We start from the raw sequence: 24,676 nt of genomic DNA, 5'->3' as shown, positions 1-24,676 counted from the left end.
GACCACGATGGAGCATATCTGCAACCGATTCAAGCTTTTAGTCTACTGGGATGAAGTGCGCCCCCATTAAAACTTTCTCGGAATTTGCGCGACTACCCAGGGAGCAACACTTGATTTTCGGGGTTCATTGACGGCACCCTCAGGCCAATCTGTCGGCCAAATTTGCACCAGAAGGAGGTCTACAACGGACACAAGTTTGTTCTCGCACTACAAGACGATGCGACCGAATTCCAATCGATATGAGCGAGAGCTCACGCCATAAATACCAATCTGTTGCGACTCTTGTTGGACTTATAATCCATTTGGATGGACCATATCTTGGCCGTCGCGATGAGTCTTTCCTAGACGAAAGCTACTTAGCCTGCTTCGTGCTCTCACTGGAGTCTTACGAAATACATATTCTCTCTTGTTAAGCTTTAAACGTCCTTAGAAGGGGCTGGCTCGAGTGCAGAACAACAGACTTTCAATACATCTATGAGCAGTGTGCGACAGTGTGTAGAGTGGCACTTCGGAGCGATGCTGAATACGTTTGCCTTCTTGCTGCGAGAGTTTGTGGTATTCCCTTGTTGCGGTTTTGTGGCTTTGGTTTGTTTTTCATGTTTTGTTGTTTACTGAGTGGGCTTTTGGCTCTCCCTGCTGGGCGTGAGGCCCTAGCTTGAGGATTAAGATTAGCGTATGTCATTAGCGTATGTATCTTTCTTCGTACGCGATTACTAAAACCGTTCACACCACCGTGGCCTAAATTTTCTCTCGTTCCCCTTATCAAAGCGATCCAGTAATAGGTAACAAGATCTCATGGCCGAACAAGATTCAGATGATGCCCCACAGGCATATCCTGCTCATCTTGCCCCAGAAGTAATCAGCTCCTCACGGGCCTCAGGAAATACTGACCAAGTCAGATACGGATGCTAGAAAATATGATACGTCTGCATTATATATATCTAATGTGGCAGTTCGCCAGTTCAAGGACAAAAGCGAATTGCCGAAAATTAGTTGAAAATTTGTGGCCTTAAAACTAGACCGAAATATATTGTTATCGAAATAGCGATCTTCCTTGCTATCGCTCTCGGCGTTGGACTCGGTGTCGGACTAACTGCAAAAAAGGTTCCGGCTTCCCCACATCAGAGCTTCTTACCAATGACTCAAATGGAAGCTGCTGGATTTATGATGCTGATTCCGACGGAAGATATCGTAAATTCGAACTAGAATGGCCATCCATAATCAGTAACCGAAATGGATTTTTATACTTCTTGCTTGACTCTGGCTCAAATACTTTCCGTAAACACTAATAACCATGGCTATTAGATGTCCAGCCGCTAGTACTCGTTGAGAATCGCCATTCAGGAGGTGTTTTCTGCGGAAACCATGCTGAACTGGTACTCTGGGCCTTAAAACTAACCATTGGTGGTAAGGTTCAGTAGAAGCGACAATTATACGTGTAGATTGAGTATCGCCAACTGCTGTCTCATCCATATTGTAGATATGGCAGAGTTCGTACTTCTGTACTTGGAGTCGTAGTTGAAACGCGTCAAACCAACGTTGTAATCTTGTCAGAGGTTGCTTCTTTATGTCGTGCAGATTCCAATTGGCGTGAGTAAGCTCATTTCAAGTTTGGATATCGACCCAGGAATCGGTACAGCCATTCGTGGCCAATGGGAGTAGAATCGGTAAGTAAGTTATTTCGACGCGGCGCGACTTGAACGCGTCGACTACGAATCTCTTCTGCCAATTCTTTCAACAGCGCCGGTGTTGCAGGTACCCTGTTGCTGTAAGACGTGTAATCTATCGTACTAGTGTCTTTTCTTCCGCGTTCGAGAGGATCTGATAGTTTTCGTGAGACTGAATACGCGATTTGCTCCAGTCATTGGAGCAGTAATTCGAGCGAATGAGAGTTGACTTCTGAACTTCAAAGTGGTGGGCAGCACTTCTAATGGATGGAAATTCATTCTTTTCTAAGGCCTGAATAGCCTTTTGGATCTTTTCTTCGGATTGGTCGCTTTTAGATGGTTGATGATAGCCCATGTTATAAGTTATAGAGTTGGCAAAGTAGAGTGGGGTATTTGTGACCAGGTTCCCATACATTACGTTATAACGTTGATATGATTTGTTATAAGGAGAAATAAAGCTCATGTTGACTTTTTGTGATCCGCTCCGCTTGGGGGGAGTAATTTCACATGTGCCAGATCATCCAAAGTGAAAATTTTGAAACTGGTCTTTCATTGTCACGTGACGCTCGATTTATGCCGCTGCCCACCAAGCGCCTGTGGACGCGTTTCTCTTGCTCGTAATCCAAAGCTTTAGTCTGGATCCAAATGCGCTATTACCGCCGCATACAGACCGCGTTTGTCACTGATTGCTCTAAACTGCCGGCTTCGAAGAAAAAAACTGTCGACCTTCTGGCAATCATTGCTGCCCTATGATTGAGTTCTGTGATTCTCTCATCTGACCTGTCCCAAAACATTGACTATGAGCGTCATTTGGCGATCTTGACGATTATGGATCAGCAGCGCGTGGTCGGCAATCACTGCGCCGAGTCGCAGAGGCATATATATCCAGTCAGCCTGCAAAGAAGACAACCAAGAAAACTGTTAGCAATGCAGCATCTACTATAGCGAAGAAGGCTGCAACGACTGTCAGCAAATCCATCTAACTGCGGAGACACAAAGCCATACTGAGATAATAGAAGTATTGAAAAGATGTCCACATGGGCAGTCCGTTGTGATGAACGTCGTGAGACGCCCGCTTTCGCCGGACGCTAAAATAGAGGTACCGAGGACATGGGCGGAGTATAAATATGCGCAGGAATATCTTGACAATGAGGGCAACAAGTAAGTACATTTAACAAGATGTATACATGACTACCGCCCACGCAGCTTGAGGTTCCCTAGACTGTGGTCCGACAGCGCAGGCAAACTTGCTACCGTCGTCGCTGCTCCAACGCCACTGCATTCCGACATTGTGGCCGAGTTAATGGGTCATCTTACCGATTCCTGTAATGACGTCATGCATCTCGTCGGTATCAGCGAAACTATCCGGGAGGGCGTCACTCGTTCGAACGACACAACGATGCGCACAGATACTCGCGATGGCCTCACGATCAGGGAATGGGATGCCGCAATTAGTTACGCCTTCAATGACGATGAAACGCTTATGGTGGCCTTTGAAGTAGGTGTCGCAGACATATAATAGTCTGCGAGCCCCCATCTCATGGTGCGGTTGTGCTCTGCATTCCGTCTGGGTATTGCGATGAACATTACTGAGGAGGACCGCGGCGAGTGGCCCTCCATTCGGCCTTATGCATGCGAACAGGAGCTGAATGCAACCATCCAGCAAGCGAGAGATGAGCTCCGTCTTCAACTGCGTCAACACCCATTTGGACCACTAAAATGGAACAATTACGTGGGTTGGGACGCTGCGGAAAGTAGTTATTGAGACTTTTCGCAACGAGGACCCAAACTGTCCTCCAGGGGCGTTACTTGAGCCGACTCAATCATTTGTAAGTGACTAACTTGACGAACTTACAGTCCATGCGGGATCGTTCGGCTGACAGACAACGATGCAGGTTGTCGTTAGAGACGGACGATTCTCTGGGGAAGATGTCCCGCCATTTAAACGAGATTGTACTCGGAGACTGTGTTCCGAGCCACATTCTCAGTGGCAGTGAAATTATGACCACACCTTTAGATTTTTTCGGCGAAGCTGGTTTGAGGCGAAAATCCGTAACGCAATTTTGAGGACTGCTGTTCAAAGGGTCGGGGAGAAGCACAGGATGGTCAGAGGGTACTAGACTCTGATTAGTTCTTGCATTCGTCCATTTCACACTGTTTTCTGTCCTGGATTCTATTTCATTGAGTGTTTTCTAAGGTGTCTATAATTATATCTTTGCTCTACCCACAAACTTGGAGCATGGTCGCCCAAGAAGGTCTTCTGTGAGTTCGGGTGACCGTACTCGTCGGCGGATTGACTTGTATTGAGAACTATGACTTGGGCTCCATGCTTCTGAAACATTCACTCACAGAGCTCAAATCCAAACCTGCAGAGGCGGTCGTTGTACCCAATGACCACTCTTGTAAGCAGCTTCCGTGTATATTCTCTCCATTAGCACTGACGCAATTGTGTTAAATGATGCAGTTGAGTGGGGGAGTTTCCCTGGCCACAGAAGTCAAGGGTCAGTTCTCCGGATAAGCTTCAGGACGAATACCTTCATGGTCTCCTTCATGTTGGTCAACTAGTTGGTAACGATCCAAGGAATCGTTGAGTCACTCCTTGAAGGGAACCAGCCAAAGGAGCCGCAGATCAAGCTTCATGCATCTTTTTGCGAGTGCGGCCATTTTTCACTGCAAAATATGATGGATCGCATGCGCGTTAACAAATTGTCTCGCGTAACCGATTCTTAAACGATGCAGACAAAATATGGGGTTTTTGACTCTCCTTCATACAAGAAACCTGTTGCTGGATCCATGCGATGGTAATTTGATGATCAAGATATGGCCAAACGCGTTGTTTACAGATATAGGTTCTCGTATTTTAATAGAATTAGATCTTTTCAATTGTGAAGTTAAACCGTTTTGGATTTGGGTTAGGGGTTGCTGCGAGTAGAGCGGGCGCATCAAACGCAGGCTTCGTCTCACATTTCATCAGTGTATATATAAGATTTCACATATCTACGGTTAGCTCCTTCAATCTGTATTCTTTCATTTTCATTCCTTGATTATTATTCTCTAGTCAGCGGGCTTCTGGAGCATAAATATCGAAACAATTGGGTGAAAATATTAGCTTGGCTACACGAATATCAAAGGTCATAAAAATTTACATATTACTGAAATCCAAGACAAAGAAACTGATACAGAAACACATATATCAGAGAAAACAGCAAATCAAACATATTTATCATATTATAATAAAAGACAGTCATGTTTTCCGTCTCTGCGCTCAGCATCTCGCTGTGTCTCCTGCTCGCCGGCTACCTCAGCGCTGTCTGCACAACACCACCGAATCCTAACCCAACACAGCCATACAAAGGCGACCGCGTTGGGATAGTCTCCATTGCGACGACTCGAATCTTCAACCGGTCAGGAATCATTTCTCTTGCGCTGTACCATGGGATTCTATCGTTGTTGCTGCATGTGACCTCCATCACTACTGCGTCGACAGAGACACTGACAAACAGAAACACGGACATGGACATGACGATCCTTCATTATATCTGTCCGAATCAATCAAACCTCAACCCTGCGCTCTTCGCCTGGACGCCGTGGACGAGAACTTTCCTAGCGCTCGTCATCCTGGTGGGAGCGCCCATCCGTCTGTCAGCTTACGGGAGGTTAGGCAAGAATTTTACGTTCCGGCTTGCTCCACCGGACCGGCTCGTCAAGAGCGGAATCTATCGTTACTTGCAGCATCCCAGCTACACTGGCCTTGTCTTCATTGTGATGTCCAATGTGATGCTTTTCTATCGATGGGATGCGTCACCGGCGTGCTGGATCCCCGCGTCAGTCTTGCAGAGGTTGGATGGTTCGGGTGCGATTGTGACGGGGATAGTGGCGCTGCTGTGCACGTGGGGTCTGATGCTCCGGGTGGGGGATGAAGAGAAGATGTTGAAGGAGAAGTTTGGGAAGGATTGGGAGAGGTGGCATCATAAGACGAAGAGATTTGTTCCAGGGGTCTTGTGAAATTTTTTTTTCAATAGAAGATACGATGCTATTGGAAGGGAGACAAAATGTTGTTTGATTTGAGGGGGGATGGAGGGCAGGATCGTCGAGGCACTGTCTAAAAGTCAACATTCAAATTGTCTGTAGTTTCCATTGTGGCTCACTAGTAAATGTTCGTAGGGAAAGTCTTACGCAATAAACTAGGTGTAGTAGGAATAGCTTGTCGGCTTATACATCGACGTCATGTCTCCGGACAACTTTCCTCGTTTAACTTCGCTTTTTAATAAGATTTCTGCTAAGTGATGGAGTCACTATCGCTACAGTGATGTGGTGTTTAGCTCTTGGTTGTCCTCGATATCATCGGCCGCTGCTTCTTTACCTCAGCAAATACTTGAGCGAGCTGCCCAAACTGCGTGTGGTCATCGTATATGCTGCGTCCAAATGGAGCTTCAGCTGACCACTCGCGCCATGCCATGACCATCTTGTAGGACGTTATAGCCTTCAAGAGTGAAACTGTGCGCATTATCTGAAGATATTTGAATTTGGCTGCTCTTGAAGGCAGCCGTGTCCAACTCTGACGCAATGTCCTTCTGGAGTGTCTCAGTTTTTTCGGATAATCCCGTTTCCACGGACTGTAAGTTACCCTATCTTGGCATATACATTTGGGAAGAGCTCAAGGTTTGGGCAAAAAATCGGGATCATCAACCTTATGCTGTGCTATTGCCCTGTTTCCGCTCTGACAGCTGCCGATTTAATTGAACTTACCCGTAATTGAATACTTGGCCAGTCTACGTTATTAGCTACCTTTTGAGTCTAACGTCGTCTCCGTTACGCGTGCCAATATCCAAAAAAACGGCAACGGCTCTACATTTGAGTCGATTGGACCTGACGTAAATTTCTCCGTACAATTATGCGACAACTCACTGGCGAATACAGGGAGCAAGGGCTATCCCACGTAAATTTGTGTCATGTAAAAAGATTGCGAGACTTTCCTAATATGGCAAGTCATTTTGGCTTCGAGTTAGCGCTTCGCGGAGAGAGTTGCAAGCTTTCACGTGTAATGAATTGTCTGTCGATCGATCGACATTATAACGTGGACTCAAATATGAAGGTCCTCCGATTGCTAGCTGGCCATCATGCAATATGCACTATGTACAACAGTAGCCGGAATGTTTGACGTAGGCTCTACTTCTCGTAGAATATAGGTGCTCGACGGACACTGACAGAATAGATGAAATAATCAGGGTTCCTCGTTGCTACAAGTGCCCTTTGGTTCTACATGCCACTTTTTTCCTAGAGCCAATATGAACATCGCAATTGGCGTTGTTGTACTTTTATGGGTTAAGTATTCTGCAGTCAGCATCGGCAATTTTACTACGGTCAGCCTGCTCCCATCGAAAGATATATTTCGGCCCATTCCTACGACGGAGTAACTGCATCGTGCACACCGGCATGGGCTACGGCACTGTGTTCGAGATTGGTCCCCTTTTCTCATGTGTATTTTTGTCCCCATTGCTTAAGTCCGTTTCCTTGCGACCTGGTTTGATATTCAGTTCAGCTGCGAATATTCTTAAGATCCAGAACCAAAGATGAATTCCAGTGTCTTTTGTCCGCCAAAACACTATTCTAGACATCTTACTCCTTGTGCAAGAGCACATTCATTGCTTTCCGACATACTTGACCCTTACAGCGCAAAAACTTCAATGCCCCCCAAAAATGAAACGTAAAAATATGCTCGAAATAAATGCCGTCTAATATGGTGCAACTAACTGAACTATATAGGTACAGTACGTCTCCTCCATTCACACAAGAGTGATACGGAGTATCGCGATGAGAATACAAACTAAAGACGGTCTACCCCAATAACAAATTAATAATAATAACTAACGTCAGGCTGCCCTTATGCAATTCACTCTCTAAGACACCGACCACTAGCTGGTGGCTTGACTCACAACCACTCATGGTATCTATAAATATAGTACTTCTTGACTACCTGTGTAATGACAAAGTATCCCACAATCGCAAGAACAAAGAACGGATAAAATGATCCTGGAACGGGCAGCATCCCCAGGACCGCGGTACCGAGGGGCGTGAACGGCAGGGCTATTCCCAAGCCAATCACTAAAACAGTGCTTAACGCCAGCTGCCACGATGAGTTCCGCTGGATGAAGGGAATTTTCTCGGTGCGAATCATGTGCACGATGAGGGTCTGCAAGATCAGGCCCACGTAGAACCAACACGTTTGGAAGTACTTCACGTCATCCGTGAAGGGATGGCGGAAGTCGAAGAAGAACCATAACACCACAAAAGTGTACACGTCGAACAAAGAGGACAAAGGGCCTAAGTACAACATAAACTTTAGGACAGAGTCGGCGGACCACTGGTGCGGGTACAGGAGATACTCCTCATCTACATTGTCCCACGGAATCGCGATTTGAGAAATATCATACAGAAGGTTCTGTATAAGGATCTGGTTTCCCGTCATGGGCTGGAAGGGCAACCAAGCAGAAGCAACGAGGACCGAGAAAACGTTGCCGAAGTTTGAGGAGGTGGCCATCTTGATGTACTTGATCGTGTTGGCATGGGTTTGGCGACCGCGAACGATTGCGTGGGTAATAACGTGGAGGGACTTCTCGAGCAAGATGAAGTCTGCGGCGTCTTTTGCAAGAGCAGTCGCAGTGTCGACGGAGATTCCGCAGTCCGCGCCACGGAGCGCAAGAGCGTCATTAATGCCATCACCAAGGAACCCCACAGTGTGCCCGTTTTTCTTGAGCGCATTGACGATGTTGAATTTCTGGATCGGCGTGAGCTTCGCGAAGACGGAGCATCTCTCGACGGCTTCATGAAACTTCTCGTCGTCCTCCACAATCTCATCTAACTCAGGACCGGTGATGCAATACTCAGTGTCGATGCCAACGTTTATGCACACATTGCACGCCACAGCCAAGTTATCACCAGTCAAAACCTTGATCCCGACATGATATTTCTTGAAATCCTCAATCGCGTCGGCGCAGTCGTCCTTGGGCGGATCCAGGAAAGTCAGAAATCCTAGGAAGGTTAGCTTATGCTCGTCCTTCTCAGCACTGAAATCTTTCTCTTCCAGTTCGTCCTCGGGGATGACTCTGGCGGCGACTGCAAGCACGCGGAGACCCGTGGAGTTGAGGCCGGCGGCCGTGGCGAGTAACTCTTCGCGGTAGGTGGAGGACATAATGACATCAGTGACATTGCCGGTGTACTCCCTCACATAGCTGCAGATGTCGAGGAGCTCCTCAACTGCGCCCTTGCAGATCATTTCTGTCTTGCTTCCAGTACTCAACACCACCGACATGCGCCGTCGCACAAAGTCAAACGGCAACTCGTCAACGAGAGCGTAGCCCTTCTCGCACAGAGAATCCACCTCCTCACATGCCTCTGCGGCGGCCAAAATCGCACGGTCAAGTACATTCTTCAAGCCAGTGGAGAATTTGGAGTTCCAAAATGCATATTTGAGCACGTCGCTGTTGCTAACGTCGGCAGCGTCAAGGTAGTCTGTGAGGACGACCTCATCCTTGGTCAGTGTACCAGTTTTGTCGCTGCAGATGACGTCAACAACACCCATGGTTTGGATGGCGTCGAGTTTACGGACGATAGTCTTGAGCTTGGCCATTTCGGACGCACCATGCGCTAGGTTGGCGTTGAGAATCATGGGTAGCATCTCGGGAGTCAATCCGATCAAGACTGACATGCCAAAGATGACGGCGTCGTAAAAATTGTGGGTGGTCAGACCGTTCACGAGAATCACGATCGGAACCATGATAATACCGAAGCCGAGGAGGAGATAGGCGACCTTGCGGACGCCGATGTCAAATGAGTTAGTAGTCTCGGTCGCGCTGGAGTTGAGGGCTGAGTTCACCGTTGACATGTAGGTCAGGCTGCCTGTGGCGATAACAACCGCCCGACCGCGACCGGAAACCACGGACGTGGACATCAAACAGAGGTTGGCAAGGTCGAAGATCGACTGAGGATCATTGGTGATCATGCTCTTCTCGACAGGCAGGAACTCGCCGGTGAGTGACGACTGGGAAACGAAGAGATCCTTAGACTCAATAAGCACGGCGTCGCCGGGAAAGATGTCACCTGGGCGGAGATTGAGAAGGTCACCAGGTACGACGTCTGCCATCGCGACCTCTGTCTCGATGAATCCGCCGACGCCGTCCGGACGAAGCACTTTAGTCTGCGGCTCCACCAACTCGCGCATTGACTGGAAACTCTTTTGCGATTTCAGTTCTAATATTTGTCAGCAGACCCATACGAGAGCAGGAACATTCTTGACTCACCTTCGTGAGAGCGTAGACCGACAGATAAGATGACCATCGCCATGACGAAGTAGAAGGTAGTCGGCTCGTCAGCGAAAGTGATTGCCAAGATACCAAGGACCATGAGCAGCACGTTGAACGGATGAATTATGCCCTGGAAGACAATCACGTACCACGGCTTCAAGACCGCCGACGCCAGCTCATTCTTGCCGTACTCTGCCAGTCGCTTTCTCGCCACGACGTCGGTGATCCCGCAGAAGCCCGTCTCGAAACGGTTGAGAATGCCGTCTACGTCGAGCGACGCCGTCTCACGTAACGCGGCGGCAATCCGGCGCTCATCCCCGGATGTCTTACTGATGTTGACAGCGTTGCCGAAGAAGATACCGTGAAGCCATGCCTTGAGGTCCGAGATGGTTGAGAGACTACTGCCGGACGGCAAGTCGAAAGAGTCAGCGTCACCTTTGTCGGGCAGACTACCAACGTCGACGAATATGCCTTCGGAATCTGTAACATTTAGTGACGGAAGAGATAAGCAGAAGATATACTTGACATGTCCTGCTCGTAATAGGTCCTCTTTCTCTGTCTTTCAAACAGGCCAGCCTCCGATAAAACCCGCAGGACGTAGTACACAAAAATACTCACCACTATAGGAAACTGGCTCACGGTCATTGGGCGAGTTCTCGGTAAGCGGCGTCTGTTCCGAGGTGACGAGTGGCTTCTCGTCCTGGGACTGCGAAACCGGATTGTAACGCACGCTCGGTTGCATTGTGCTGGTCGAAATAGTAGTTCATCTGATGCAGGCCAATACTCTGATGTCCAGAAACCCATGCGTTACTGTCCCAATGTTGTTGTCCCAGGTGGTAGGATAGATTATTAGGGAAGAAGACTAAGCCAGGATCTAGTTGAGTAAAAGTTGACATGCGTTCAAAACCTTGGAGAACACGAGGCATATTTGCTGCCGGCTGGAACGCGTCTTCCGCCGTCGATAGCGAGGATCTGTTCGTTGGGTAGTGTAGATTACTCCCAGCTAAATACGCTAGTCGATAGCGTGTCGGCTGGAGGAACAGAGCGCTACCAAACGATTTATTCCCTCATCTTCCTTGTTAGACACCAAACACTCTGGCTGAAGATAAATATCTGTAAATCGTCGGTCTCGAGCTCGGATGTTGGCGACAAAATACCCGCCATGAAGAAGTCGACTAGCTAACTTCAATTTGAATAACCGAACAATATTGTTGAAGGGTGACAAGGAGGCTCGGTCCCATTGTGTCGATCATATATATACCCAAATCACATGGACCGTGAGTGGAACTATGAGGTGGTCTTGACCAATCCCTCGAATCTTCCAGATCTGAACTATCGATTTGGGACACTAATAGATTTTTAGTTGGGACTCTGTTTAATGCTATGGGCACTCGACTATTACTACCTACAGACTGAATGCACGGTCGAATAAAGCTGAACTTATATCCAACGTCATTTATTAACACGACATTACAAAGTGGTTTATTCCAGTTTATCTGGCACACAAATTATCCCTAAACTTTTATGACTTAGAACTTGTTGCGGAATATTACTGAAATTATTACTTTGACAGAGGACAGCATGCGGGTGGAACAAGGGACATTGACCCCACAAGCCGCAGTTTGCCAGGAGCAGCCACCTTGTGCCATTAAAGCCTCATCTTAACTTTTACACTTCATAAATTACTTCGCGACTTCAATAATTCTTGCTAATGTCAATTAAATTATTTCCATGGCTTGACAACCAAAGTCACTCTTAGAAAGTGAACAGTAAAGTTTCGGCTAATTGCGATTGGCGATTATTAGCACTTTAATCAGCCGCGTCAGCACGGCCCCAATAATGCACCTGAGGCTTAACTACCTGCAAGTTTGTCTGCACAATGACGATCGAGAACGCGCGGGTCCTGGACGACTCCTCGTAAGTAAAGGGTGTCCTTGCATCAACATCACCTGGCCAGTTAGCATTAGAGTTCTACTTTAATTTGTGCTATTTATCAATGATGACTATTACTATCTCAGGCCTTAACGAAATTAAAATAAAGAGAGTATTTGCTGATTTACTAAGAAGTTGCATTGATATCCGGTCCACCGCAGTGACCGGTGCGCGAGCTGGAAATCTAAGTACCAAGTGATAACCATAATTAACGCCGTTAAAGCAGACGCAATAAAAATATGTTCATGAAACAAGCGAAATATCGAAAGACTGTTAACCTAGAAGCGAATAAAGGAATCGTATAGATCTCATTCCGGCGGTCCGAGTCATAGCCGACCCAAGATCAAGGAAGAGAAGTTGCGGACGAAATTGCACATTACTATCCGGTAGGGTTCTGTCACAAAACGTACATAGATTCGCTTAAAATCCCCCCAAAACAGATGAGGAGAGAAGAACAACTTATATACATGGGACTCAGGGCCCAGAGCCCAAAACGATGCCAGAAGAAAGAGGTTTGGCCCCTGAACGCAACACATCAAAAGAACCAAAATAACCTTCTCCCAAAATAACCACTAAGCATTTACTATCTATCCACGTGCAAGTAACAGGTTCGTTGATCCCCAATCTCATAGATGATTTTGGTCAGGATGTCTCTCGAGAGGAGTTACAATGCTTCATTCTTCTTCCAGCATCTGTTCTTCCATTGACGTGCGTGTTCACAAGCTGCATTGATATGTTAGAGTTATATTGGTCCTGCGAGAGGATTCGAACAAACATACCGTCTCTCGTGGATTTATGGTGTACATACAGGGTGAAGTCCCTAAAACGGGGCGACACCTGAACACCATACAGCTCTGCAGTATGGTTGCTGTACAGAGAAGAATCAAGAACATGTCTGGAATTTAGGACAGTCCATCTCGGTCTTCTAGAGCTGATCTTGATGATCTAACCACTGTACCGCATCCTCAAATCTTAAAAAGCATCCAGACTGTACATAACCTCTGCGATCAGTACAGTCAGGATTCCCGCCGGAGTAAGTGAGCGTCTAGATAGAATAAATCCCGCTCGTTAGCGACAATGAGTTGAGCTGTCGCCGTATACAATACTGAGAGACCAGTAGCATGCGTCAATCAGGAAACACGGAGCCTCGTAGCCTACAAAGTACCGTCTGGAGCTAATTCCATGCCAACGACCAATGAATTTTATCCTTGAAAGATTCCATTGTCAAAATTATTGACAACTAAAAGAGGACAGGATGACTTTTTCAACGCGGTACATTCATCGTCGGGGAAAAATCACTTATCTTACTAAGCCCAACTGTTCAGGGAGAGGGTAGTAGGCATGGGTTCCTAGCGCGTGTTTGGCACGTGCAACATAGAAAGTTAGGGTTCTGGAACGTTCCTTGGTCCAGGCAATCGGAACATCTCATCCCTGTTACGTATACAACTCTCCTGAATCCAACGACAAAAATAGTGCCATCGCGCCCGCTTATTAGAATTTAAGAACTGGTCATTTGAAAGAATATACTCATAATGGAGCGACATGACGCGGCGGTGTCACTCCTCGCTTCCCAGGTAAAGCAATTCTATGAACGCAAAACGCCGTTTAGAATCTATCATGGGTCCACAAACAGCACTCGCGAGTATCAGTACTTGCCTGACAACGTGATTGATACCAGCAAGCTGTCCAATGTTCTCAGTGTTGACTCAAGGAGGAGGATGGTCTTGGTGGAACCTAATGTACCAATGGACAAACTTGTTGAGGCGACACTGCCGTTCCGCTTGGTACCGCCAGTGATCATGGAATTCCCAGGTATAACTGCAGGAGGTGGATTCGCAGGCACGTCGGGTGAAAGTAGTTCCTTCAGACATGGGTTTTTTGAGCGGACAGTGAATTCAATTGAGATTGTGCTCGCTAATGGGGAAATAATCAATGCATCGAGCACAGAGAACTCTGACATTTTTTACGGCGCTGCGTCATCTTTTGGGACTCTTGGAGTTACCACACTGCTTGAGATTCAATTGATAGATGCCATGTCATTTGTCGAACTTACCTATTATCCTGTGTCTAGTATCCAGGCAGCTGTCCAGGAAATTGAAGCAGCAACGGCTGATCTTTCTAATGATTATCTAGACGGCATCCTTTTCGCAAAGGACCGTGGTGTCATCTGTGTCGGTCGTTTGAAAGACACGATTGAACGTGGCATCAGAGTTCAACGGTTCACCCGTTCAACAGACCCATGGTTCTACCTCCATGCGAAAAAGCTCATTGCCAAATCAAACGACCCAGTCACCGAAGCGATTCCGCTGGTTGACTATCTCTTCCGCTATGATCGTGGTGGCTTTTGGGTTGGCGCTTATGCTTTCCGCTACTTTCTGACTCCTTTTAATCGAGTCACTCGATGGGCCCTTGATAAGTACACGCATACTCGTGTCATGTACCACGCTCTCCACAAAAGCGGACTCGCGAACAGCTATATAGTCCAGGATGTTGCTGTACCATACGAGGGTGCGGCAGAGTTTGTCGACTATTTAGATGAGTCATTTGGGCACTATCCAATTTGGCTTTGCCCCTTGCACCGGACCGGCAAGTCAGAGTTTTCTCCTCGGGGTCTGACCGCGTTAAAGGCAGAGACAAATGCAGCGACAATGATTCTCAACTTTGGCGTTTGGGGACCTGGACCAAGTGTACGACGGACATTTGTCAGAGCAAATCGGAATATGGAGCAGAAGGTCCATGAACTCCACGGTCAGAAATGTCTGTATGCGCACGCCTATTACACCGAAGATGAATTCTGGGATATCTATGATCGAAAGGAATATGATGCGCTCCGCGCCAAATACTATGCATCTTACCTCCCAAGTGTATATGACAAGGTGAAAGTCGACGTTGTGGCTGAGGAACGAGCTGTAAATGAATCTTTGATTACGTGGTTACTTGCTACGTTCTGGAGCATCTGGCCTCTAGGTGGACTATACGGGTTCTTCCATGCAGCTCTTGGTGGTGACTACCTCAGACGTCGTGGAACAAAATGTGGTTTGTTAATGAGCAAGTGCCAAAATTTATACTAACGTCAATAGTCCCGATACGCCTTCTTCACCATTCTTAACCAACAGTAAGGTGGGACAAACGCGAATGATCTGACTTTGAAACAGATTGTGAAAACAAAAATGGAGTCAAGTGGATGACGGGTCAGTTTGCATTAAATGTATATTCATCTTGCTGAAATCTTGCTGTGCTTTGCTGGTGTTACTAGTGTCTGTGTATATTTGCAAAGTCTGAATGATTAGAGATATAATTTTCCCAGCGACATGCATTTCCAGCTGGGAGTAAAAGGACGGAAATAAGTGTCCGGTGAAATGATTATATTATGTTTGCTCTATACGTTATCGTCAGCATGCCTAATTACTTCTACCTCAGGATCAACTCCACTCCTAATTCACTGCCCCATCGAATTTTGTGATTTGCAGATTTGTGCAGCTGGAGAAGTATGCTCACAGTAACTACTATTAAATGTCTTTGCCGAAGACTTTGCACTTGCTGTGCACTTTAGTGACTAATTACTTCTTAGTATTACGTACTGTCTCATGGCCGAATTCTTTGCCTTAATGACTCCGATTCTGTATCATCAATACCTAATTCTGAAGAAAACTGTGCATAGCCTATCTGCCCGTCAGCTGAGTACGTGTCCTCTTTGGAAGACGAAAAGTTATATTTCAACAATGAACACATGCCGCCATTGCTTTTGAGCTAGGCTCTCCTCCATCTTCCAGCCTGCATATAATGTACGCTTCAGAATTTATCGGATTCCACAAAGTAAACATTCTATGCAGCCGTTCTGATCCTGCCCCATCATATTCCGCCTGTGTTTCGTCTGCAGCAACGGCATGTTTACCGAAAGGCTTGCTGACTCTGGCGCCTCTTGGCGGATCAACTATAAATCTCTTCCACGAGATTTTTGATTTGCTTTGGAGCGCTTTGATCGAGCTGCATGATTTTCAATAAATCAATAGAGTCACATTGAGCTAACTTATACCGGATTTCAGACTTCCAAGTATAATATTAGCAGGCATATTAGTATAAACTTAACCTCACAGCGGCCAATTATTGGGCTTCCGCCATAGTAAAGCTGTAAAATAGCCAACCAAGTAGTATCTTCCAAATGTCTCGCTTAGTTTAAAGCAAAAGCATTCCTAATTAATATAAGCACAAGCCAGATTAACAGATTGATTTATTTTATTTTGTAATTGAATAATTTGTGATGGCGACGAAAGGTTTCGTTAGACGCTCCGGTACAATTGCCGCGACTGGAGTGGATGTACCATAGTTTTCTACAGCGTCAAAGCAGGTGGTCAGTTCAGAGGACCGAATGACGTCATTTCTTGAGGCATTTTACAATCCGGAATAGTCGCGTTCTGCAAAAGAGTTTTGTATCGGAATATGTAGATACGGTAAGCATTTCATTTTCGAACATCACTCAAGCTCCAACTCAAGCAACAATTGAAGTACTTACCACCAAGCATCTCATTCAAGCCAACCACCCATCAACACATTTAGCAGAATGGTCAAAGGATTCCGCGAACTCATTGGTGTTTCGCCATCGACTGCCACCACCCAGGATAGCGTCTTGGTTATTATCGACGCCCAGAATGAGTAAGTTTACATGGCACGAAATCAATCATGAATTTTCTGAAATTTATGCCCTCTGTCTATTCCAACACCGACTGCTAATACCAAATTCTCCCAGATACGCTATTGGCCACCTGAAAACTGAAAATGTCGCCTCAACTAGAGAAGCAATCTCATCTCTCTTGCACAAATACCGCCTTGCCGGTGGAGCTATTGTCCACATCGTGCACGAGACCCCTCCCGGTGCACCTGTTTTCACGCCCGACACTGATCTGGCCAAGGAGTTCGCCGAGCTTGAGCCCAGCGCCGAAGAGAAAGTTGTTCGCAAGCAATTTCCCGGTTCTTTCACTGGTACCGATCTTGGTGCCTTCCTCAAGGGTACGGGGAAGAATAAGCTCGTGCTGACAGGATATATGGCCCACGTGTGTGTTTCAACCACGGCTCGGCAAGCTGCGGAACAAGGGTACGATGTGCTTATCGCCGCAGATGCCGTTGGAGATAGGGATATTCCTGGAGCTAATGCAGGGGATGTAGTGAAGATCACGCTGGCCGAGCTCGGAGATGCTTTCGGCACGATTGTGACGAGTGGCAGTATCAACTGATGATGTCGCTAGATTGTAATCTTAGGAAATGCATCTTGTTATATGACCCGAGCAGATAATTGACAAAATAGGCGAGTCGGCTTAGATGCACTTCATGAAAATTTCAAGATTCTGAAACGTGTTGTTAATTCCGTCAAAGATTGTTAGTGATGCTGCAAACATCGTCTCAGTCAGATTGGCGGGACGGTAACCAATGCGTGCACGGTATCCAACGTCAGTCTTAGAAAGGGAAATGTTAAAATATCCTATTACAATACATCAAGGGGCCAATAACTACGAAATTATAGAAGTAATATGTCCCATTACTACTCTCTCACTACGGCCTCCCGGGCTACTAGAACGCGACGAAGTCCAGGGTTTAGGGATTTAGCTACATTGCAAATTAATCCGCACGACATACAAAGCGCTCAAAAATCTGTAGAATTTGGTGAGCAGAAGATAGTCTATAATTTTTCAACGTGTAGTCTCAGCGAGCTTTGGGAAGGTTAGGGTATAATGGCGTATCAATCAAAGCACTTAAAAATAGGTTTAGTGGTGCAGAGAATCAATAACCAAATATTTGCGCAAACTGATGGTTACTGGATGGCCTAGGGTAAATTGGGTCAGATTCTTGCCAGAGGTAATGCTTAAGCTTGTTCACCTGCTTCCTGCAATTGAGTTCCTATCTCCTGTGTAAACAGTTCTCGCTTCTCAACTTCACAAACTTTATACAGAGTAGTTAAGTTTCGTGGGGTGATGCAAGCTTATTTTCAAATTATGCATTCCAGCGGGAGGTTACTTTGGTGCCAGCCATATATACTGACCGCCTTCCACTGCCATGCAGTTGTGAATAAGATCACTTTGTCTTAACTAGCGCGAAATGTCTAGCTGTTTACTAGCCGTTTACCGACATTAACATCTATTAAAAAATCTCATTTATTGCTCGCTCCGGCACATTCTGTTCTGCTATTCGAATACTGAAATTTGCTTGACTTCAGTTTTAGTCTCTTTTTTGTCATCACTTGTATTGGTCTCGACATCTTTCCCGCACTCCAGCTTGTCCACCAAATCCTCCTTCTCGACAGCAAGTCCATAGTCATTAGTAACCATGCCTTTCAGCTTTTGCTCTCTCTTAATCATATAATAAAACAGGCCGATGAGAACTAGTTCCAGGCCAGCCATCGGGGCGATCAGCTTGTATCCGACAGTGTAAGTTGGTGCCTGTTCCGCGGGATAAACCACGACCGCCCACCAGAATCCGAATATCATGTTGATCGTATTTCCCCAACCGACCAGGACACCACGCGACTGAGGGTCGTCCTGGAAGGCCTCTGATGCCCATGTAAGCAGAAGCGGAAATCCGGCATAGCCAATGTACCCGATCATAAAACCAAACATCTTCGCATGAAAGCCTACATCCCATACTGCAAGAATCGCACTCCCGACCAACTTGCAGCAAACAGCAAAAATCCATCCGGGCCATCGCATGCCGATCGCATCAGAAATACTACCTAATACGTAACCAGACACTAGGGCTATAGCATAGCCACCAGTAGGAATCACATTGATTTCCTGAACGGAGTAAATTTTGAGGGACTTTAGCCATAGGTTGAAGTACAAGAAGTAGAAAGTCAAAAGATCGAGGTTATACAATGGCAAAAACAGATATGGGCGCCACGTTTTCCACATGCTTAAGAAACTTTGCAGCGTAATCTTCACGGGAGGTTTGCGACCAGTCCGGTCCATGCGCATATTTGCAATAAGTAGTTCCCGCTCGCTCAGGTAGAAAGCATGGCACTTGGTGGGGTAGTCTGGGAGTGCAATAAATCCGTATGCAGCCACTGGAATAGAAACGACGCCGTCAATAATAAACAACCATCTATAGATTTTGTAAGCAGTGCGTCACATCTCGGTAAGCATCAGGACGCGTACCGCCATCCGGATAACCCGGCAAGCCCGTTCATTGAAGTATACACGCCTGCTTGTATGTAGCCCGAAAACATATTCGCCAACGGTTGCGCCATATAGAATAACGAGTATCGTTTCCCTAACTCCTCGGGAGTGTACCAACTTCCGATAATGTGACTAAAGCTCGGGAAAATCGACTGTAACATCTGTTAGCCAGCCGCTCAAATAAGACAAACAGGAAATACTTGCAGCTTCAAGAAAACCCATTATTAATCGGACGCCATAAATCTAGCGTGCAGTTTAGTATCATCGTGAACACTGCAGGACACAAGTGTGAGATATTACCGAACGAGCATTATGACATCCGGCAGTAGCCATGGTGACCGCGCTCCATATTATTTCAATTGAAGGAATAACCAATGACGGACGGATACGATTAATAAGAATTTGCGACGGAACGGAACCCAGGAAGTATCCAACCGAGAAGAAGGTACTAAACAAACTGAGTTCGTTGCCGTAGAGCGACAACTGAAGTGGGCGTGCGAGGTTAGTCAGCTTTCAAAGCAATAACTCTTATTCCTACCTCTTCTTGCATTCCGCTAACGTACGCATTATCTACATATAAAAGTCAGAACTATGCGAGGGAAAATGCAACTGAGACGTACTAATATTCGTGGAGTCAAGAGTTTTAATCAAGTATGATAGAATAATATACAGCCTGCCATCATTAGCGACCATGGAGACCAACTTGCGGGCGATCACGTACAGTAAAAAAAGATCCATTTTCAACAAGAAACTTCTCTCTTCACCCGTCTTGCCAAATGAGTCCCAAACCCTCATAAGCAATCTCGTTTTGAGATCTTTCTCCCGGGCTCGACTCTCCTCTGGGGTCTCAAGGACTGGTGGTAGTCGATTGTCCACGTCAGTCGATCGTTTTCTTCCAAACATAACGATTACGGGGTGCCGGCCGAAGTAGGCTGTCAAAACGCAGTTCTCAGGACAAACAGATAGTAATATATATATGACTATTTTGAAAATTGGCCCTACCCTGTGATGATAGGGCCCTAGTCAGATCCAAGGGTACGGATATTTTACCGTTATCTCTGAAGACATTATAAAGATGGCCTAACTCAATTAATATGCTGCATGCAGCCTCAAAGTTAATCCGTTGCCATCCGTCGCCTAATAAGCCTAATAAGTCCAACAAGTTTTAAGTCGTTCATATAGAGTATGATATTAACTGATTGTAAAAAAACGTTGATCGTGGTCGATGATGTGCCCTAGTGCCTGGATGCTGAAAAAGATGTTCTCTATTCACGCCCGGTACCCCTCTGAATCGCGGCTTGACACCAATGCGATATGCACAATCGTAGCATTAACATCAGGTACATAATAGCAGGAGTGCTTTTTGTGTGAACAAGGTATGGCTTTGCAGCGTTGTGCCGCAAAGACGCAAGCGCCGCCGTCCGGCCATCTTGGGGTTTGCCCGGTGATCTACAGCCGAAAGCTTAAGTTAGTGACCGGATAATCCGACGCATCAAGGTTTTGGGGTTATCCGAGATAACTCAAACCACTGTTTAGAGTTTTTATTAAGAAATCAAAACCACAGAGTGAAGCTCTACTGACAATGGGGATAGATAAGGCTATGGCTTGTGATTCAATTCTTTGGGGATTTATCTTGCCATTCTCACACAGTGGAACCTGTCCATTAGGCATACGATGTATCCAACCATAATTTATTGCACATGGACTTTCCATGCAAGAGCAACTCCTACACTACCTGGCCGCTGCGACTATGATGATTGAAGGAGGGAACCCTCAGTCACCGACATGCCCACGGTTATTCCAGACGTACAACGGTACGTTTTTTAAATCGATGAGATTAAACCTATCTTTTAATTACTACTTAAAATGCAACTGCCTATAAGAGGTCCGACTCCTACTAGTCTATACTAAGCTTTAATACAAACTTCATTCTCAACTTTTCGTGGCTATACGCCCTAGCCCCACAACAACCAAGCAAACGCCTGCGAACACAGCACTGCTTAATACTGTCACTCACGTCGTGAGCCACAATAGCTCCAGCGAGAGACATCGCACAAATGCATCAACGCTACGACGGCCGACGCAACCCTATTCTCTCTCTCTCTCTCACACACACACTCACTCTCTCACATTGGCAGATTTTGGCTACAAAAAGGAGCGGAAAGGACGGGGATGCGCTGGAGAAGAGCCGAATACAACAGGGAAGCATGATTCGACCGTAACCAGTCGTCAGGAGCCAAAATACGTCCGGGAATAGACTTTTGCCAAAATAAGCATTGCAACTATAGAATGTGTCCGCAAGAATTCGAGCAAGAAAATGACGGCATACAATGGCATCATTGATAGTGCATACCAAGTAAATGAAAGGCAGTCAGAAAATTCCGCGTGCTACTGCGAGACTCGGCGTATATGCAGGGAATTAGTGGCTTGCAACTCTGCGAGGTCGGCCTGTGCTAACATGGCACCCAAAAGCTGCCAAACGAAATATAGAACACGCTTACCTTATCATCCGTGCGATAGATACAACATTGAATGATAGCACAAGCTGTGCATTTTGATGAGAATGCAAACAGATTAAACGATGTATTTGTGGAAATCCAATTACCGACAAATTATCAGATTTCAAAGCATTGAGCATATCCAGCAGATACAGTGGAGTCGAATCGTTGGAAGCTACCCAACAAATCACCAAGCAACGTCCTACTAAGCTCATCTTCAGAACTCTTTATCCCACTCTCGGTTCGCGCTGTCGCACTTTCCGTTTGGTTAGTCACCGCAATAGACGCCGGCATTCTGCCATCAGTGATACAAGGAATATGAGCCACGTAATCCTTAGATGTCAGACCACTGTGATCAAATGTCCAGAGTCCCGGCTCCATCTGAGCGGGGTAAAATGACGTATCCTCGGTCGTTACTTTGAACGACAGGCCATTAACTGGAGTCGTAACTGACTTTATCATCGGAGACGCAGTCCCACTCATTGATACTGTTGGAGTACCCACCTGTACACTAGCAGGAGCCATACTGCTGTATATTGTCTGTTGGGAACTGACAGCCAGAGGTCCGCTTCGGAGATACTTCTGAACTTGATGCCACAATTCATTCAACGCTGACACGTAGCGCCTAGCCATATCACTCTCTCGTGATAAACTCATCTCCACATTGCAGAGCTTTCGCACACGCTGCAGAATCAGTTGCCGATTGGGATTTAATGGATGATGCTTCAAGTACACAAACATGACCGTCACGGCGCAGAATACCACGTATGCAATAAACCAGTTCGATCCCGAGATATTCACAAAATCATCCATTTCTGCCACGCTCATGGCTGCTTCGAGGCATTTGTCTTGCTGCCTTCGTCTTCTGGCTGAAACATCCAATAATATGGGTGTTCCATCAGTTTGCCGAACTGAGGCATCCATGAGATTGAGAGACGGCCTGTATATCAAAATCAATGCATGTGCGTGCGCAATATGAATAACATCAACCTGTCGGGAATACGGTAGTCGCAGTCCACCTGTCTGCGAACTGGGTTTAAGAAACATCGGAAGCATATTCTCCCACTCGTCGACCTGGCCGGCGAGATCATCGATAATATCTTCCTGGTATTCGCTGGGTATGTCCCGGTAAAGCTTTCGCAAGGCCGATCGGACAACTCTTGAAACCTTGGCATGCGCTATCAACGAATACATCAGACTCGGCTGCGACCGGCTTTCGCAGTAGTCGATCGCCGCAATCTCATCAGCTGCCGCCTCACCGTCAGTCTCGGACACATGCTGCAGTAATGCAAACCGTGCAATTGCGGGCCAGTCTGTCGTTATATCCTCTTCCGCCCATGTCAGTGTTTTGCCGAGCATTGTGCACATATACGACTCGAGCGTGTAAATAGCCCAGAATGCCCGTTTTTCGAGCTCAAGCTGTAATCTGCCCGGAAATGGCCAAGTACCACAATGAGCGTTTCCCCGTCGATTAAGACCAAGGTTGTTGGCTATATTTTTCACAGTCACAAGTAAATCCCACGCTTCTTTTACTCTTGACGTTGTCAACAGATATTGGCACTAGGACAGTCAGCATATATCGACGCACAAAGGTTACAGCCAGGATTACCATAATAAACTGAGCTTGAAGCTTGATTAGCATATCAGGCGATGACTTGTCCTTACTCAACTCGTTCTGTGCAATCAATAGGTACTGCTGTGACCGATACCGCAATTCGCCCTTCCACTTCTCTCTGTTGTCAGTGGGTAAGCCAACCGGGAACTGGCAACCCATAGCCCACACGCTGAAAATCAATGCACTGATGCATCGATCATTCAGCAGTCTTCTGCGCATATTGTCGTATTCTGGCCTTGGTCCGGTACTGGCACACTCCATTTCACCTTGAGCATCGGAATCGAAAGGGGAGACCTCGGCATGGAAACCAGAGTCAATCCATTCTTCGAGGAGGGGTCGATGCAAGATGCGATACGTCGGACTTGCGTTGTCAAAGTACCACGACACTAGTTTGCGTGCGTGCTTCTTGGACGGCAATGCCAGGTAGCTCGAGTCCACTTCACCCATAGGGCACTCTGTGAACCAAAACTGCTGATCGTATGCCCTTATGAGCTTCTGTGGCAAGAAGCGAAGATATGGATACGAAGAATATGAGCTTGTGCATACAGACTCTCTCGAATTAGTCGCCATATTCATACTCGACTGAGCAAGGTGCGAAGAATCACGCTTCGCAGTCGGGTGATTGTTCCGCGCGGCTTCTTTGTGAAGAGATTTGAGCACTAGTCCGGCTGCTTGTGGATATTGCGCGCTGCAATGTCCTCCAACGAAGAGGTCTCTTGACGTGGAGTTTCTGATTGGACTTAAATCATTTGAGCTGCTGAATAATGGCGCAGCGTCTAGCTTATCGTCTATCCTTCTGACATGATCTTTCCCGTCGATATTTTGCGCAGGTTGGGCATCGCTTGCAGGGACAAGTGGTGGCAATTGAGTGTATATGGGATCTGTTTGGACTGCGGACGATCGCATCGGAGTCACAAGACTTCCACGAGTATATTTGGACTCGTAGGTACAGTCTGTGCCATTAGCCGTGAGAAACCACATGCGAACACGAGACTTACTTGCGTGAAATCTGGTACATCTGGCGCAGGGCTGGATGCCATCGCATCGGATTTTTCTTCTGGACGCGAGTCAGTGAAAATTTAGATACGGAGCAGAAGTCGGCATACGCTTTACAGGTATCGCAAGCTCGTGTGCTATTCTTCCTCGGTCGCTTGTGTCCTTTTGCAGCCATATCCGCCAAAATGGACGCCGGCCGGCTGACAGCAGGCGGCGACATGGCGAGACGAGCTCGTCGCTTCGTAATCAACGTTGCGGGGTACGGCGGCAACAATTACGGTCAGATTGGATGTGGTAGGTACGTCGTGATGGAGCGACAGATAAGGTGCGTTCGTCGCTTTGTAGTGCATCACTGTGCTGGATGTTATTGCGTTATCGGCGAGAAGCAGATTGGCGCACTCAGTAACCACGAGTTCATCGACCCAGTATGTGAGAGCGATTTAGGCGCAGGGAGCAATAAGGCTGAGGGGGGCTTCTCGGGGACCTTTTCCGCCCCACGGCG

The 24,676-nt window shown here is 46.7% G+C and overlaps 7 protein-coding genes across 7 annotated transcripts; 4 read left to right on the top strand and 3 right to left on the bottom strand.

Moving 5' to 3' along the window:
- Positions 1-2,721: 2,721 nt before the first annotated feature.
- On the top strand, positions 2,722-3,787 carry V1508DRAFT_405298 (uncharacterized protein; the record flags this gene model as incomplete). The annotated part of the gene is given in 7 exon segments (XM_066938685.1): positions 2,722-2,828; positions 2,874-3,169; positions 3,198-3,238; positions 3,262-3,403; positions 3,423-3,496; positions 3,563-3,633; positions 3,685-3,787. 7 exon segments carry the CDS (start codon positions 2,722-2,724, stop codon positions 3,785-3,787), a joined length of 834 nt encoding a protein of 277 aa, XP_066794711.1.
- Positions 3,788-4,636: 849 nt separating this feature from the next.
- V1508DRAFT_420955 (uncharacterized protein) lies at positions 4,637-5,916 on the top strand. Its single transcript, XM_066940814.1, has one exon. The coding sequence runs from the start codon at positions 4,914-4,916 to the stop codon at positions 5,670-5,672; it is 759 nt and encodes a 252-aa protein (XP_066794710.1). The 5' UTR covers positions 4,637-4,913; the 3' UTR covers positions 5,673-5,916.
- A 1,259-nt stretch (positions 5,917-7,175) lies between these two features.
- On the bottom strand, positions 7,176-11,161 carry V1508DRAFT_420949 (uncharacterized protein). Its single transcript, XM_066940813.1, has 3 exons — positions 10,589-11,161; positions 9,968-10,450; positions 7,176-9,917 (listed from the first exon to the last, which is right to left on the bottom strand). The coding sequence occupies exons 1-3, from the start codon at positions 10,710-10,712 to the stop codon at positions 7,600-7,602; spliced, it is 2,925 nt and encodes a 974-aa protein (XP_066794709.1). The 5' UTR covers positions 10,713-11,161; the 3' UTR covers positions 7,176-7,599.
- A 2,161-nt stretch (positions 11,162-13,322) lies between these two features.
- On the top strand, positions 13,323-15,329 carry V1508DRAFT_193516 (uncharacterized protein). Its single transcript, XM_066936175.1, has one exon. The coding sequence runs from the start codon at positions 13,435-13,437 to the stop codon at positions 14,971-14,973; it is 1,539 nt and encodes a 512-aa protein (XP_066794708.1). The 5' UTR covers positions 13,323-13,434; the 3' UTR covers positions 14,974-15,329.
- Positions 15,330-16,463: 1,134 nt separating this feature from the next.
- On the top strand, positions 16,464-17,133 carry V1508DRAFT_357221 (Isochorismatase-like protein; the record flags this gene model as incomplete). Its single annotated transcript, XM_066937021.1, has 2 exons — positions 16,464-16,555; positions 16,650-17,133. 2 exons carry the CDS (start codon positions 16,464-16,466, stop codon positions 17,131-17,133), a joined length of 576 nt encoding a protein of 191 aa, XP_066794707.1.
- A 910-nt stretch (positions 17,134-18,043) lies between these two features.
- Positions 18,044-20,462, bottom strand: V1508DRAFT_420938 (major facilitator superfamily domain-containing protein). The gene is made up of 7 exons (XM_066940812.1): positions 19,787-20,462; positions 19,686-19,738; positions 19,604-19,635; positions 19,366-19,548; positions 19,270-19,308; positions 19,045-19,217; positions 18,044-18,991 (listed from the first exon to the last, which is right to left on the bottom strand). Exons 1-7 carry the CDS (start codon positions 19,966-19,968, stop codon positions 18,079-18,081), a joined length of 1,575 nt encoding a protein of 524 aa, XP_066794706.1. The 5' UTR covers positions 19,969-20,462; the 3' UTR covers positions 18,044-18,078.
- A 1,069-nt stretch (positions 20,463-21,531) lies between these two features.
- Positions 21,532-24,670, bottom strand: V1508DRAFT_193474 (uncharacterized protein). The gene is made up of 4 exons (XM_066936174.1): positions 24,285-24,670; positions 24,177-24,235; positions 23,173-24,131; positions 21,532-23,123 (listed from the first exon to the last, which is right to left on the bottom strand). The coding sequence occupies exons 1-4, from the start codon at positions 24,392-24,394 to the stop codon at positions 21,681-21,683; spliced, it is 2,571 nt and encodes an 856-aa protein (XP_066794705.1). The 5' UTR covers positions 24,395-24,670; the 3' UTR covers positions 21,532-21,680.
- Between the last annotated feature and the right edge of the window lie 6 nt (positions 24,671-24,676).

This window comes from Lipomyces doorenjongii, assembly GCF_038497915.1.
Source record: "Lipomyces doorenjongii strain NRRL Y-27504 unplaced genomic scaffold V1508scaffold_40, whole genome shotgun sequence".
NCBI classification, from domain to species: Eukaryota; Fungi; Ascomycota; class Lipomycetes; order Lipomycetales; family Lipomycetaceae; genus Lipomyces; species Lipomyces doorenjongii.
Note: the sequence above shows the minus strand (reverse complement) of the source record. Positions and strands in the feature narration are given on the sequence as shown.

Excerpts from the sequence above, each read along its gene's own strand:
- V1508DRAFT_193516 (XM_066936175.1), top strand. The coding sequence starts at position 13,435 with ATGGAGCGACATGACGCGGCGGTGTCACTCCTCGCTTCCCAGGTAAAG.
- V1508DRAFT_420938 (XM_066940812.1), bottom strand. The coding sequence starts at position 19,968 with ATGTTTGGAAGAAAACGATCGACTGACGTGGACAATCGACTACCACCA. Across the intron at positions 19,739-19,786 it reads AAAATGGATCTTTTTTTACT|GCTGTATATTATTCTATCAT; the intron begins GTACGTGATCGC and ends TAATGATGGCAG. Across the intron at positions 19,636-19,685 it reads TCTTGACTCCACGAATATTA|ATAATGCGTACGTTAGCGGA; the intron begins GTACGTCTCAGT and ends TTTTATATGTAG.
- V1508DRAFT_420955 (XM_066940814.1), top strand. The coding sequence starts at position 4,914 with ATGTTTTCCGTCTCTGCGCTCAGCATCTCGCTGTGTCTCCTGCTCGCC.
- V1508DRAFT_193474 (XM_066936174.1), bottom strand. The coding sequence starts at position 24,394 with ATGTCGCCGCCTGCTGTCAGCCGGCCGGCGTCCATTTTGGCGGATATG. Across the intron at positions 24,236-24,284 it reads GCTTGCGATACCTGTAAAGC|AAGAAAAATCCGATGCGATG; the intron begins GTATGCCGACTT and ends ACTCGCGTCCAG. Across the intron at positions 23,124-23,172 it reads TTCAAGCTCAGTTTATTATG|TGCCAATATCTGTTGACAAC; the intron begins GTAATCCTGGCT and ends TGACTGTCCTAG.
- V1508DRAFT_420949 (XM_066940813.1), bottom strand. The coding sequence starts at position 10,712 with ATGCAACCGAGCGTGCGTTACAATCCGGTTTCGCAGTCCCAGGACGAG. Across the intron at positions 10,451-10,588 it reads TGAGCCAGTTTCCTATAGTG|ATTCCGAAGGCATATTCGTC; the intron begins GTGAGTATTTTT and ends TAAATGTTACAG. Across the intron at positions 9,918-9,967 it reads CGGTCTACGCTCTCACGAAG|AACTGAAATCGCAAAAGAGT; the intron begins GTGAGTCAAGAA and ends GACAAATATTAG.